Below are 14,766 nucleotides of genomic sequence, written 5' to 3'. Positions count from 1 at the left end.
GAGCGTTATGTTCTGCTCAGTGTCTTGTATTTCTTGAAATGATTTTCCCAAATTGTCCTGTTTCCATGTTGGCAAATGAAGAAAAATGCAGAGTTGGTTTACAGTGTTAGTCCCTTGAACTGTTGTATCTGTCTCCCTTTTGGTAATGAGACTCTCCTACCAACTTGGAAGCAATTATATATAATATGTTGCTTGTAACATATTGTAATGATGCTACCAAGAGACATTGTCTTGGCTGTTCTTCAGTATGATTAATTTTTCACAGAATCACAGAATGGTTAAAGTTGGAAGGAACCTCTGAACTCAGCTTATCCAGCCTCCCTCAAGCAGGACAACCTGGCAATGCCAGTTACCCAGGACTTTCAGTTGCCCAGATGTCTTTTAAGTGTCTCTGAGGATAGAGACTCCGTAGCCTCCCTGAGCAACCTGTGCCAATACTTCAAAGTAAAAAAGTGTTTCCTGATGTTCCTGATGTTCATAGGGAACCCGTGTGTGCTTCACTTTGTGCCCATCACTTCTGGTCCTACCACTGGACACCTTAAGAAAGCCTGACTCCATCCTCTTTGCACCCTCCCTTCAGAAAGTTATATGCATTGAGGAGATCCTCCATGAGCATTCCTTTCTCCAGCCTAAACAGCCCCAGCTTTTTCAACCTTTCCTCATACCTGAGGTTCTCCTGTCCCTTAATCATCTTTGTGGATGATTAACTGAGCTTTGTTGGACTCCCTCCAGTATTGTCAGTGTGTCTCCCTTGTGCTGAGGAGCCCAGAACTGGTCACAGTACTTGAATGTGGTTTCACCAGTGCTGAGTAATCACCTCTACAAGGGGCAGGCTCTTCTTCAGAAAAAAAGGTTGCAGTAATAAATATTTAATTGGATTTTTTTTTTTAAAGCAAATGATATACTGAGACTGTTCTACTGTAGTTTCCCATAACCTCTGTAACCAAATCATAAATATTTAAGTTATTGTTTCTCGTGTTTTTGTGTTGCTTAACGGCTGGAGTTGTTTTAACTGTGTCAAAAAACTCTTGCTACTTAAATTTTGAGGCATCTTCCCCAACTTATCAATAGGACTTTGTCTTCTCCCTCCCACCCCTCTCCTCTATAGTATTACAGGTGTCTGTTTTGAGGGGTAGAGGGGGGAGCATGGATGTGGTGTGTGTGTGTTTTTGTTTTGTTTGTTTCTAGCTAAGAGGGTTCTAACTTTTTGGTCATGTGTTTTTATTACCACTGTAGTTGATATTGTTGACTTCAGAAATTACTGGTTTGTTGGATGGATGACTACAATATTTACTTTGCCTGTTTCATGATTCTGTTGTTGCAACTGCTGTTCTGTTGACCCGTACATACAGTAGCTCTCTAGTCCTCCTTAAACAGAGAATACCTCTACTCTCATTGACCCTGGTGCTTTTTCCCTTGACACCCCCACTGTCCACACCCACCCCCTCCTCCCAGAACAAAAAAGAAGGTCTTCGGTACCCATGCCAAGTAATACTGTAATTCCTGTAAGCTTGGAATATTGACCTATACCTTCACTGCTTCCGCAGATTGCAATATAACAACTATCAGATGTCCATACACTTGTGTTTATATGAACCAGTTTCTAAATCTCTGCATGGCAATGTCAACATTTACTGTTACAGGATACTTAGTCAAAATGCTGCTTTATACTACTTCAATGAGCTTTTTATACCACTGTTTGGGAACTTCTCTGTGTGAGAGTGTATGCAAGCAACGAAGGCTTAGTAGGACTGGAGGTGACAAGACTGCAGAATCTCACAGAAACTCAAGGACAAAGCCAGAAACAATACTGCAGTCTAGGAGCATGCCTAAAAATAATAGAACTAGAGAAAACACGTGGGTGATGGTTAAGCACAGCAGTCTTTTACACACATATTCCGAAAAAGGCTAGTGGCCATATGTTTGGGGAAGGTGGGAGACAACATGTTATTGCTGAAATACACAACTTTCTGGTTTTTAAAACAATTTTCTGTCAAAATAAAGTGAAAAAAGCTGATTTGCTATGTAGTTAGCCCTAGAAAGCTTGCAATACCTACAAAAATACTAAAAAATGGTGTCTTTAGGCATGTAATGTTGCTACTGGATTTCAGATATTCTAATATAAGAGTCCAAGGAAACTTAGCATATGGCCCTATCTGGAAGTGAAGTGAATGGAACCAATAATATCTTATTGGTTTTATGCATATGAAACAAAGTACTTGCCGTGCCTATAATGGAATGAAAGCATGGGGCTTTTTGAACTTCCTTAAGCTATGAGCCAGCTGACATATGCTTACTGCAAAACAGTACATTATTTCTTTAATTAATTTTAAAACCAGATACTTGACCAATGGACTGTGTAAGTAATAGAATACAGCATCACAGTGAACACCTGAGCACGAAGGTTAGTATCTGGAATGCAACTTTATTTGTATTTAAAATATTTTTGCAGCGCTAATATAAACGTTGTTAATCTCTGCAAGCCCTTGATCTGGTGAGGAAAGGTTTTGATTTATTAGATACTATATGAAGTAGTGCTTTAACTTAGTACTTCTGGAGGATTTTGTTTCAAAACAAAGTGAGAAAACATTTTTTTTCCCAATCTACTGCTGTTTTGATCTGTTTAAATTGGATTATACTATGATTACATGTTTAATTTTTCGAGAGGCTGAAATGCAAGTCAAGTGCTTTTCAGAAAACATACATGACATTTTAATATTCTGGTGATATGTGGAATAGCATGTAAGTTCATAGAGTTGATTTATCATAACCCATGCACAAATTAGAAGGCAAAAAGTGCTCTGAAAGTAATATGTATGAGTACTCTCATTTTCACTCCTAGTTTTTTTCCTAGACAATATCAAAATAATTTCAGGATTTTGGAATCGTGTATTTAACCAAATCTATTGGGAAAGTTGTGCTAAATATGCTAGAACCCTAAGGAGGGATCATTTGGGTTGGATTGACTTAAATTACTGGACTTTCTCATGTTTTTGTGTTTCGTGTTATGTTCCCTTGCTAATGGTGTTTATAGGTAATTAATTTGCTTAATGTGAAAATGTCATGAAATAGAATTAAACCTTTCCGGGTTTAATTAGACAGGCACTGTCTGCCCTTATGGACATAGCAAAGCAAGGCTTGTTACTCACTTCCAGGGCATTTATATTCTGTTACACGATGAATTACATGGCAGCTTTTTTTTGCTGCCATGTGTTGGGGAATGCTTTAGGCACCAGTAGCGTGGACTCTGTTTCTTTGATGAAAACTGGAAAATTTGCTACAACTGTGAAATTACTTATTGCACATAATCTGAGGTCTAACTCGAATAAAAGGAGCTTGGGTGAAAAAGTTTAGCAGCAGGAAGTGGGGCCTGGTACATAGATCAAAGAGCAGTGTGTGGGCAAAAATGAGGAGTGTAAGTTGTGAAAGAGGAGGTGGTAAGAGCAAGGAGTTAGAAGACAAGGCAGAGGGGTACTTGGGACAGGGACACTGGGCCAGAAGCTGGATATGAGTGTGGTCTATGCTGTATAGTTAACATTAGTTGTGGTGCTAGTAACAGATGGGTGTGCATTGCTTTAATGTATTTATTAGAAGGATCTAGCAGCAATGTTATGCTAAAGTATAGCTGTACTAACACAGGAAAAAAACCCCTCCTTTTTTTTTGACACGTTTTCCTAGATTACTGCCTGAAGCAAGGTAAGAGAGCTGTGTTTACTGCCTTTGGGAAGTAAATACCTGCCATGCTGAAAACTATTTCTGCAAATAAATAACTTTAGGCAAGAAGTAGTCCTGTAACATTCAGTGTCTTTTCTTATGAGCAAAGACCAATATACATATCTGGTATTTTAAAGATCAGGAACAAATACTGCGTATAACAAAGTTCAACTGTAGATGCAAAGCACTGGAAGAACTTCAACTACAAGTAAGAATTTGTTTATTATAAACTTAGATGATAATAGTTTTTTCAAAAATATGTATGCAACTTGTTTTAAATTTATTTTTTAAAGCTATGTTGAATATGAAACAGTATTTTTTGCTTTTTTTTTGGTTTCTATTAGCACCATGGAGACTTCACGGTATCACTTAGTGATGTGCTGGAAACTTGGAACTATTTGTTACATGACAAACTGGGATTATCATATGAAAACATGAAAGAACCTGAAGATTATACTGATGTTAAAAAAGCCTATCACACCTTCTTAGCAAAAAGCAATATGTTAGATCTAGTAGACATATGTCAGAAGTGCTATAGTCTTGGACTTTTACCTGAAGATGAAAGCATAGCCCCTGTAAGTATTATGTTTGATCTCTGATGTTGTTTTGGTTGTTTTTGGTTCCATGGATTTATGACACTTTTAATTATACACAGGATCTCTGAGTTATTCATAAAAGTTACTTAGTGTTTCTATAGGGGAAGCACTTGAGTTTAAATTATTAAATATTTTAAAGAGATTTTAAATTTACTCAAAAATTATTTCTTCCTTTTGTCCTGCTGGATGAGTGAGTCCCACAACTCTTCTATGAATATATTGCTCCTTGCCATACGTGGAAGTGAAAAATGAACTGTAGAAACTTGGTAAAACTGGAATAAATCTTAGTAATTAACACGTGCCATGGAATTTTGGATGTATGTTGATATGCAGCCATAATATTTTTAATTATTCCCATTTTGAAAATACTATGCTCTTTAAGCAAAAACTTTGGTTTATTACGTTTAGTTCCAAGTTAGATTTTTTTTTCAGAATCCAAAAGAGGTTCCACTTCTGCCACTCAGTCACAGCTCTGTTGCAGTTTGTTGCAGGTCTTTTGTTTGTCTGGGTTTTTTTAATGTGTTTTTTCCCCCTCACTGTTTTCACGAGGAAGACAGAGAACTTGAGTGGGCTAATGAGCTCTTCCTAAACTTGGCATAAGATATTAAATATTCTCCAAAACATAGGTTGTACTTTTAAAGACTAAAACCAAAAGTAGGTTGTAAGGGCTGCGTTAACCTCAAACATGACCAAACTGGCAGAGATGTAGGTTTACACCAGGTTTTAAAACCACTTTTGCTTTCTAGTCATCTTCATATTGAAGTTTATTCTGATCTTTTTATTAAAGGTTCAGCTGTTGGAATTCATTTCTGGCATAACTAATGTGCAAGAAAATAGTGGTTCTGTTCTTCCTACTCCTACACAAGTCGACAGACAGGGCCAGGAGAATGTGAAGGTAAAAATTATTTCTGTCTGTTGTAATGTTCTGTATATATTGAAAAGTTAAAATATAGCATCATTTCCTTTTCCAATTTTGGTATTCAAATGTGGCTGGTTTAAAAAGTATAGAACCTGTGTATTCAAACTCTGTATGATTTGAGTACACTGTAGGTGTGTACGGGGCTATGTGCTGAAATTTATATCTGGGAGACAGTCCTTTTATTGCAGGTACTTGATGTAGACTTAATCTGCATTGAAACACCAGGGAATAAATTTTTCTACACGTACAGCATCACTCAGACATTGTCTTGAGTAAGTGTTAAATGATTTTCCCAATGCTGCAAAATGAACTAAACTTCTTTGATTTCATTTTGTTAACTCATACTCCCTTACATACAGAAGAAATCTAAATAGCCACTGAAGTGGCAGCTGTAGCAAAGCAAACAAAGTTTGGCTGTCCCTGTAGAGGAATTGAGGACTCTCTGGGAGTACTGGGTTCTTTCCTTTTACCCTTTCAACCACCAAAATAAGAACCTCTGAATGCTGTATAACAATGCTTGAAGTGCTGTAGCTTTACTCATTTCCAAACTTGCTTTTCTCATAAGTGGCAGTTTCAAATCAATACTTCAGTATAACTCAAAATATTTCTGAACAAGAAAATATTTTCTGAACTCTCACCTAAATAGCATTTGTACCACTAACATAATGGCTTTCTTGCTGCTCTGACTTGTGCAGTAAAAATATTCTTTGCTTTTTTATATTCTCCTAGGTCTGTCTTTGCAGGCTGTCACACATACATGTTAGGTTTTGATACTGTCTACATTTTTGTTGTATACATTCCGTTGAATAAGAAGACATTCCATAGGAGATATAAGTTTTCTCATTGTACTTTCCTCTATTAATGGTCTTTTTTTGATCTTTGCTTGTAGAAAACTGCAAATTCTTCTGTCCTGGGACAGAATTTGTCCTGTTGTTCTTACAGGGTCCAGAACAGTGCTGCAATGTTAGCAATTACAGTGTTATATTTTGGTTATGTGGGTCACAATTTTTTGTCCAAACTCAATCAGTGGAGTTTCTTTGATTGAAATCCCCTGGAAGTCAAGAGAAAAATCACTGAATCTGTTGCAGAGCTGGCAAGTAGTTTAAAATCTTAGTCTATTTGAACTTAATGACAAATTCTTAGTTAGTTTAATATTTGCCTTGGGATAGGAAAGGTATATATGTGAAGACATTTCTAACTAGAAATTTATAGCCAATTTTAATAACTAGAGATCCAACCCTCAAATATTTTGTGAATATTCAAGAATAGTATATGTAATTCTTGATTATTTGCCATGTTTACTTTTCATCAAGGCAGAGTCCTCACAAATAAAGTAGCATTTTGAAATTATGCAAGGTGATTTTCTTACTCTTCCAGAAATCGCATCAGTACATGTCTAATTAGCTTTAAAATAAAATGGAACATAATTTAGCAGTGGGATGACCAATTTGTTTTCTTATACAGGCATCAATCCTGGCAAAGAAGTCTGTCTGTTCATATTTAAGCCTATTGGTGAATTCTAAGGATGATCTGGCATTGGCTCATATTCTAAATGTTCCTGACAGAGGACTTGGTAGAGAAGCCTTCACTAACCTGAAACATGCCTCACAGAAGAAGGAAATGTCCATTTTCCTGGTATGTGTGTCAAATGAAACTCCTGTTTCAGAGTCAATGAACTTCCTTTGTAGGGGTAGGACTCCTCAGTCTCTTTTCCTGCTCCACCATGTCCCTCCCTTAGGAGACAGTTCTCTGCAAACGTCTCCTTCCTGTGGGCTGCAGTTCTCTGCAGACTGCTCCAGTGTGGGTCCATTCCATGGGATGTGGTCCTTTAGGGACAAACTGCTCCAGCATGGGACCCCTACAGGATCACAAGTCCTGCCAGCAAACCTGCTCCAGCATGGGCTCCTCTCTCCATGGATCCACAGGTCCTGCCAGGAGCCTGCTGCAGCACTGGCCTTGTAGAGTGGTCACAGCCTCCTTCAGGCATCCACCTGCTCCAGTGTGGGGCCCTCCACAGGCTGCAGGTGGAGATCTGCTTCCCCTGTGGACCCCCATGTGCTGCAGGGGCACAGCTGCCTCACCATGGTCATCACCATGGGCTGCAAGGGAATCACAGCTCTGATACCTGGAGCACCTCCTCCCCTTCCTTCTCCACTGGCCTTGGTGGCTGCAGAGCTGTTCCTCTTACATATCCTCACTCCTCTCTTTGGCTGCTGTTGTGCAGGTTTGGTTTGGTTTTGGTTTTCCCAGGAGCTGTTGCTGGTGGGCTCAGTCTGTCTTGGAGCCGACTGGCATCGACTCTATCACATATAGGGAACACTTCTAGCAGCTTCTCACAGCAGCCACCCCTGTACCACCTGCCTACCAAAACCCAATCATACAAGCCCAATATAGCAGTGAGACTGAGTTCAATAAATATCAATGTAGTATTAACATTAACCAAACCAAGCCATTAATGATGCATTACAATGTGTTTCAGTTTTGAAGTGCTGTAGTTATTTTGGTTAAATAGTAAACCAGCATTTTTATGTGTGTTTGTCAAAGTTTAGACATCTGGAACCTGAAGTATTTCTGTGAAGAAATTTCTTTTCTTAGAGCAATCTGGTGACAAAACCCCTCCTTTGAAATGTAGACTAGAATAGAGGCCGAAGTTTGTAAGTGTAGTATTGCATTTTTTTTCAGATTTGACTCAGAATTTGGGGAGGGTAATGCTTTCTAGTCACTTGTAGCTTGATCAGTCTTGAAATAGTCTTTAAGATGAGATTGATATGGGACATTTCTGCTCATTTTTACTCTCAAAGGCAGAGAACTAGAAAAAAAACCCTGCAGACAGTTTTGTAGTCTTTCTCAATGCCCTTGTATATGAATTTAGAAAGCTACAGCATCAAAATACAGTGCTCCCAGAGGCTTGTTGCTAAAGAATCTAGTCTGGTATGTGAGGTGCATTTATCCTTGCAGTAGTTATAGTCAGCACAGGACCATCTCAGAAGTAGTTCAGATAGGGTAAATAAGAATTTTTCTCTCCAAAGAACCACTGTAGTCCCTCATACTCAAAATAATCACCAAATTTTGCAGCAGAGTAGTCTTAGTGCAGACAAGGATAAAACAATATGGGTATGTAGCAGGCACTGAAGCAGCTGCATTCTTAATTTTTGTTGTTTAATGAATACAGAAAATTTGTGAAATCTCGGTTCCAGTATTAGTTATTTTAGCTCCTAATGCTCTGTAAAAGAAGCCTGTATGTGTTTGGACAGGATTTACTACCTCTTCTTCACAGTTGCCAGAGGGAAAACTTCTCTACCATGTAAAGAAGTCTTCTTTTTTGGCATCTCTGTCTTGTAGAAATCTTGCAAACCTAGAATATTTTCCCTTGGGAAGGCAAGGTCCTATGAACTGTGTACTTGATCCACAGGAAATCTTTAGTACAAAGACAGGAATACTGGCAGGTTTACTTTCTTTACTGGAGTAATTCCAGTTTTACTCTTTCCAGTCCTAAGATCTTTATGATTTAGCTCCAGAGTCTGAAATTAAAATTTATATGTAGACTTAATATTACTGAATGTGTCTCAAGTGTATTGGATTGTTATCTTTACTTTCACTTTTCTCAACAAGTGCTAGGATTTTTGTTCTGACTGTTACCTTAAGATTTCAGGGGTTGTACTCCAAGGTATACTGCTTTTGACACACCACTTGTTTTCATTGTTTTGTAGCATTTTTCCTAAGATTTGAATATGCATTATTTGCATCTCTGAAAATAGATATAATACTGAAGTCAACTTTTGCATGCTTATCTTAAAATTATTCTTGGGTCATAGACAGCCTTTAATATAAGAGTAGTTTTTGTGAGGCCAGCATGAGTGTTTAAACAGCATCAACAGCAAGAGTTCTATACCCTGTTTTAATAAGTTTTTTTCTAAGCTTTCAAAGGGCTAATATAAATATCAAATTCACTGGGTCATTTTAACTTTGGCTTGTATTTTCTTTTTTTAATACTACTGAAATATTTAAGTATTGATCTTGCAAATATTTTTGGTGAGATGTCCAAAACTTTTCATTGAGGCATTCTATTGATTTCAGAGAAGTTATTTCTGCTATCAGCCAGCTGTTATACACTGTTTGCAAAACTGTGGGAGAGGCCCACTTCAACATGTGTACAGTTCATGTATGTCTACAGTTTCATATTTCTGAATATTTCTCCTAATAGATGGCAACATCTTTTATCCGAACCATAGAACTTGGAGGAAGAGACTGTGCATCTTCTTTATATGATCCTTTAAGAGCCCACGTAAAGGGGCTCTCCAGCTTTGTTACTTTTATTGACAAGCTGCAAGAAATTGTTGGTGAAATTTTAAATCCCAGGTAACATGTTTTCTGTTATATTTTTGTCTTGTTGAGCACCTCTTATTCTTGTGTATGTGTTCCAACAAGAAGGAACAAAAGAAAATCAAATAATGTACTTATTAAATAATTCAGAGTAAGTGAAAATTAAACCTTGTTTTAAAATATAACTAATTGAAAAACAACTGGAGTAAAATTATGGCTTTTTGAAGGGTTTTTTTTGTATTAGATTTTTGTCAAATCTATATATGTATGGTGAATTGGTTAGTTCCCTAGTTGTAAATGAGCTTACAAAGATTTCTATCTTGTGAGTCTGGTAAGTACATAAACTGACATGTGCTTTACTTCTTGATAGTTAATGACTTCCTTTTTGTCATTTCATTCTTTTTACTCTTATGTAAAGGAGTCTTTATTGCTGCTAAAAAATGACAATGTTCGTTATTTAGCCTTTCTTTTTTTCTTTATTTTAGCTACATAAGTGAAGCATATGAATAATTTCTTAGGAAGGCTCTGCTGGAGTAGCTAATTTTGAATGTTTTTGAAGAACTGAAGTTAGTCTTTTGGGCAGGCTTATAAATGTATGATTAATTAGAGAAGCGTAAATGTAACACAGGAATTTGAATTGATAAATGCTGGCATTGCTACAGACAGAAGAGCTATTTTCTTAAGCTTTATAGAAATTAGTAATTTTTTTCATTTACAATCAGTAATTTTTCCATACAAAACTTTAGCAAATCAGCTGTAATAGTTCTGTCCTTGATACCAGCGACTCTTTTTTTAGTTTGAATTGAATCTAATCCTCACAGCAGAAAAAAAAAAAGTTATAAGCAAAACCATAAGCGTTATTTAAGTTTCTGTTCAGTTTACATTAAATATAGAAGCAGAGGTATTTGTGAAGTTGTTTTGCAGTTTTTTTCTTACTTTTTTATTCTGCTTCTTTGTTCTTTCATTTCAACATTCTGGATCCCAAAGACGTACTGTCTGTGCTGGTGATTAAAGAAAACTCTTAGCTCAATGTATACTATATGCTTTTTTCTTTATTTAAATCATATCTGACACTGTACATTGATTAAAAAATGAGAAATGGAAAAACATTTATGTGCATGAACTTACTTTTTACGATGGAAAGACCACATTATCAGGTATACACAGTTCAGAAAAGTATAACATAAAATGCTTCATCTTGTTAATTACCCCTCTATTTAAAAAGGAGAATGTTTAAATGTAACAAAAATCAGAGTGGTATAGTTGCTGGGAATTATCAGTTTCTAATTGCATGAATTCTCTAGAGCTTGGAAATTCTTTTTGGCATTGAGATATTTATTCTGTAGCTTTCCATACTGTACCTGCTATCCCATTTATTCTGGGATATAAAACTTGTTAAATTCAGATTCTGGTGTGCTCATTATGTTGAGTGAATACATACAGGTATCACTGGTGGTCTCCCTGAGTGGAAGCTGATGGTACTGTCGTGTTTCTGGTATCTCTCTATATGGGCTTTATAACCTCTCAACATAAAATACTAATATTGTCTTTATATATGTAGCTATATAGTAGCTCGGTGCTTATAGAAACATACCAACCAGTTAACTGTCTTTGAAAGAATCTTCATTACTATGTTGATGTTCTCCAATATTATAGATCTAGGATATACAGCTTAGAAACAGTGAGGGTCACAGCATTGGTCAACAAAAAGATGTTTTTGAGTGTTTGGTATGTCATGTAAAGGAAGACTGTCTGTGTGTCCTGCCTGTGATATGGCAGTTGTTGTGAATTTCAGAGGATGCAGTTTTACACAAGAAATTTGTAAAGCTCCTGCAAACTAAAGAGCAGAGTTAAAAAAGCAGCAGAAGTTTCAATTGCTTTGTCTTTAGAAGCCTGCTGAGAAACCCAGGAGCAAACTGGACAACCTGTCTACTGCACTGCTGCTTCTCTGATGCAGAGATTAGCAAACCTGCAATAACCAGGTGTCTGTATTTGCTATGTCACTAGAAAACTGAAGTATTTTTGGTTGTTTACTTAATGATTGGAAGTCTGTTATTTCAGTTTCGTCTTGATACAGTGGAGATGTTATGAAACTTTTACCTGCACAATTTACAAAGTAGCTAAAAAAAGTACTGGGACATGGAGGGACACATGCTGAAAAATGTTTTCTTCATCTGCCTCTATCAAGTCCTTTGCTTTGGAAATCTGGAAACCAAACTGAAGATGCTGGACAGTGGTGGGATGTGCTCAAGGATATCCTGAACATGGTGGGAGATATTGTGCAACTAAGTAACTCCTAATATGTGGAGAATTAAAAAAAATGTGTTTCTCATCTCCCCATCATTCAGCTAAGAAAGTGAACAGTAGATGAGATGAGGGAAGGAAAATCTGTCAAACAGAGTGGAAATTTAATGAAATTATGATGATTTGTTTCAACTGTAGCACTCCTGATAGCAGGAGAAATGGAAAGACAAAATGAACTTTGGCAGTTTCAAGGTGTGTTCACTGAGCAGAACGAACATTCTCACAAATCTCTGGCATGCTGAAATAGTTCAAGTTTGCCTCTCCTCATTCTCCAGATGTCTAAGATTAGAAGAAATCACTAATCTTTCAAGAATCAGTAACATGAACGTTCCTTAACATTTAAGGATGCTGTAAAACTTGTAATGCTAAAACTGTTTATAGATACTGTACATATAAGACTTGGACAATGTTTATACAGTAAATGGAGAGCTTGGATGTTCTTCTTTGTGCCTGCTTCTTGTCAAGGAACATATCAACAATGTATTTGTCAGTGAAGTGGATGACTATTATACACCTTAGGGTCTGAAAACTCTTGTTGGTATGAATGAAAAAATGCAGTACTAATTAATCATTCTGGAAATTCTTTTCTTTAAGGCCAAAAGAACTTAATATATTTCTGGAGTGACTTTTTTCAAGCTCGGTAAAAGTGTGACTTAAAACTGAACGATGGGAAGTCTTTTGCCATATTGGGTGCTGCACTTGATGGTTCGTATGGGGGAGGTGTGCATATACATATATATACTGATTTCATGGAGTAGGAAAGTTGGGAGATTGGCAGCACACCTTCTCCTAGGAGATGGGCCCTGCCCTCGGTGCAGACGGTGACCACTGGGTGTCACCATCGCCCAGCTCACATCGGAGCTGGTTCGAGCTCCCCGTGTTGTTTCGCTCAATCCATTGGAGCGACAGCGGAGCTTCGGAGCGGGTTTGCATTTTGGGTCCCTGAGCAGCCTCCTGCAGCCGGTTGTAGCAGTTATACAGCTCACCTTGATCATGTGGATTAGTGCATTCAGCTTTCCCTTGACAGGGAAAAATGCTATTTCTTGTATGTTGCCTTTGTGAAACTGTGGTTGCATCTGGAGATGCAGTATTTTGGGAGAGACAGCATATTGTACTTTATCTGGGCTTGTGCTGAATTTTTGAGTTAATTGGACAGCTTTCACGCAGCACTGGAGTTTTGTGGTCTAAAGTTACTGGAAAGTTGTGTGAGTGTATGCAAAACATTGTATATAGGATTCCTTAAACTTAGAATCATAGAGTAATTCAGGTTGGAAGGAACATCGGGAAGTTTTTGGTCCAACATCCCACTCAAACCAGGGTTAATTATGGGGTCAACTCAGGTTAATCAGGGCTTTATTCAGTCAAGCTTTGTGCAGACTCAATCCTTGGAGGTTTTCAATCTCCCTCTTGGCAACCTGTTCCACTGCTTGTGTCCTCATGGTGAAAAGTTGTGGGTTTTCTTTCTTATATAGAGTTGGGACCTCTCTTGTTTCAATTTATGTCTATTGTCTCTTTTCACTGTCAACATGAGGAGGCTGCCTCTGTCTTCTTGGTTGCCACCTTGTAGTTATTGGAAAGCTGTCAGTAAATCCTCTCAAAGCCTTCTCTTCTCCAGACTGAACAAGCTGTTCCCTTAGCTGCTTCTCACAGGGCATGTCTCCCTGACCATCTTGGCAGCCCTCTGCTGAACTCACTCCAGTTTATCAGTGTCTTTCCTGGACTGGGGGCCCAGAACTGGATGCAGTATTCTAAATTTGGTCCAACGAGTGCTGATTAGAGAGGGATAATCACATTCCTCAGACTACTGGCTACGCTACTGTTAATGCAGCCAAGGATACTGTAGGCCTTCTTTGCTGCCAAGGCATACTCCTGGCTCAGGGCTAGTTTGCTGAACATGCACCAAGACTCCCAGGTTCTTTTACATAGAGCTGCTCCCCAGCCTGTATCATTGCAAGGGATTATTCCTTTCCAAGACTTTGCATGTGTTGTTAAATTTCGTATGGTTCCTGTCAGCCTGTTCCTTTTGTCTGTTTAGGTATCTTTGCGTGGCAGCTCTGCCCTCAAGCATATTGACAGTTCCATCCAATTTGGTATCATCTGAAAACTTCATAAGCATGTATTTTTATCATCAAGTCACTGCCAAAGACAACAGAAAAAAGCAGGTTCCACGATTGGCCCCTATGGTACTCCATTTTTACTGGCCTCCAGATAAAGTGAGCTCGATCATCTAACCAGTTTTTTCCTTATCTAATTGTCCATCCAACCAGACTGTCTTTTTTTTTTTTTTTTTTTTTTTGCAATGATTTGCTTCTCTCTGTTTCTCAGGGACCTCCCCTGGTCACCATGACTTTTCAAAGATGGTATAGAGTGGTCTTATGAGTGCATTTGCCAGTTCTATTAATGTTCTTGAATGCAGTCCATTTGGTTCTATGTGCTTGTATGTACTCAGTACTGGCAAGTAAAGCCTGATTTGATCTTTATCCACTGCTGACAATTCTTTTCTGAAAGCATTCTCTAATCAGGGGCCTGGGAGACCATCTTGGTGAAGACTGAGGCAAAGAAAGCACAGAGTCCCTCAATTTTATCTGTGTCCACACTGTTGGACTGTGCCTTTCAGCAAAGGTTCCTCATTGTCTTTGTTCAGTAGGTGAAGCTCCTTTAACATTCCTTGTTAACATTCCTCAACTCCAGCTGAGCTTTAATTTTCCTGACAACAAACCTAGATGCCCTGGCAATGTTTCTAGATAGTTTGTACCCCATCCCTTCTTCACCATCCTGTGTGAATCTCTTTTGCATTCAAAGTGTCATCAGTTCACTGTTTGAGCCAAGCTGGTCTACCAATATTTCTACATATTTCCCTAAGCATTGTGATGGACTGTTCTTGTGCTTGTAGTATTATTTTTGTATAAT

General features: G+C 37.9%; 1 protein-coding gene across 2 annotated transcripts in view; it reads left to right on the top strand.

Annotated features, from left to right (window-relative positions):
- PARPBP (PARP1 binding protein) overlaps positions 1 to 14,766 on the top strand; it is a 39,016-nt gene that overhangs the window by 3,106 nt on the left and 21,144 nt on the right. For both annotated transcript variants that reach the window (XM_051784693.1, XM_051784692.1), the window contains exons 2-5: positions 4,059 to 4,289; positions 5,098 to 5,205; positions 6,694 to 6,864; positions 9,434 to 9,588. In XM_051784693.1, the coding sequence (XP_051640653.1) occupies positions 4,059 to 4,289; positions 5,098 to 5,205; positions 6,694 to 6,864; positions 9,434 to 9,588 (665 nt within the window). The remainder of the gene's footprint in view (positions 1 to 4,058; positions 4,290 to 5,097; positions 5,206 to 6,693; positions 6,865 to 9,433; positions 9,589 to 14,766) is intronic.

The sequence above is a fragment of the Manacus candei genome, unplaced genomic scaffold (genome assembly GCF_025592945.1).
Source record: "Manacus candei isolate 608988 ecotype Guabito, Panama unplaced genomic scaffold, ASM2559294v1 h1tg000018l, whole genome shotgun sequence".
Taxonomy (NCBI): domain Eukaryota; kingdom Metazoa; phylum Chordata; class Aves; order Passeriformes; family Pipridae; genus Manacus; species Manacus candei.
This window is presented reverse-complemented; position numbering and strand designations above follow the sequence as displayed.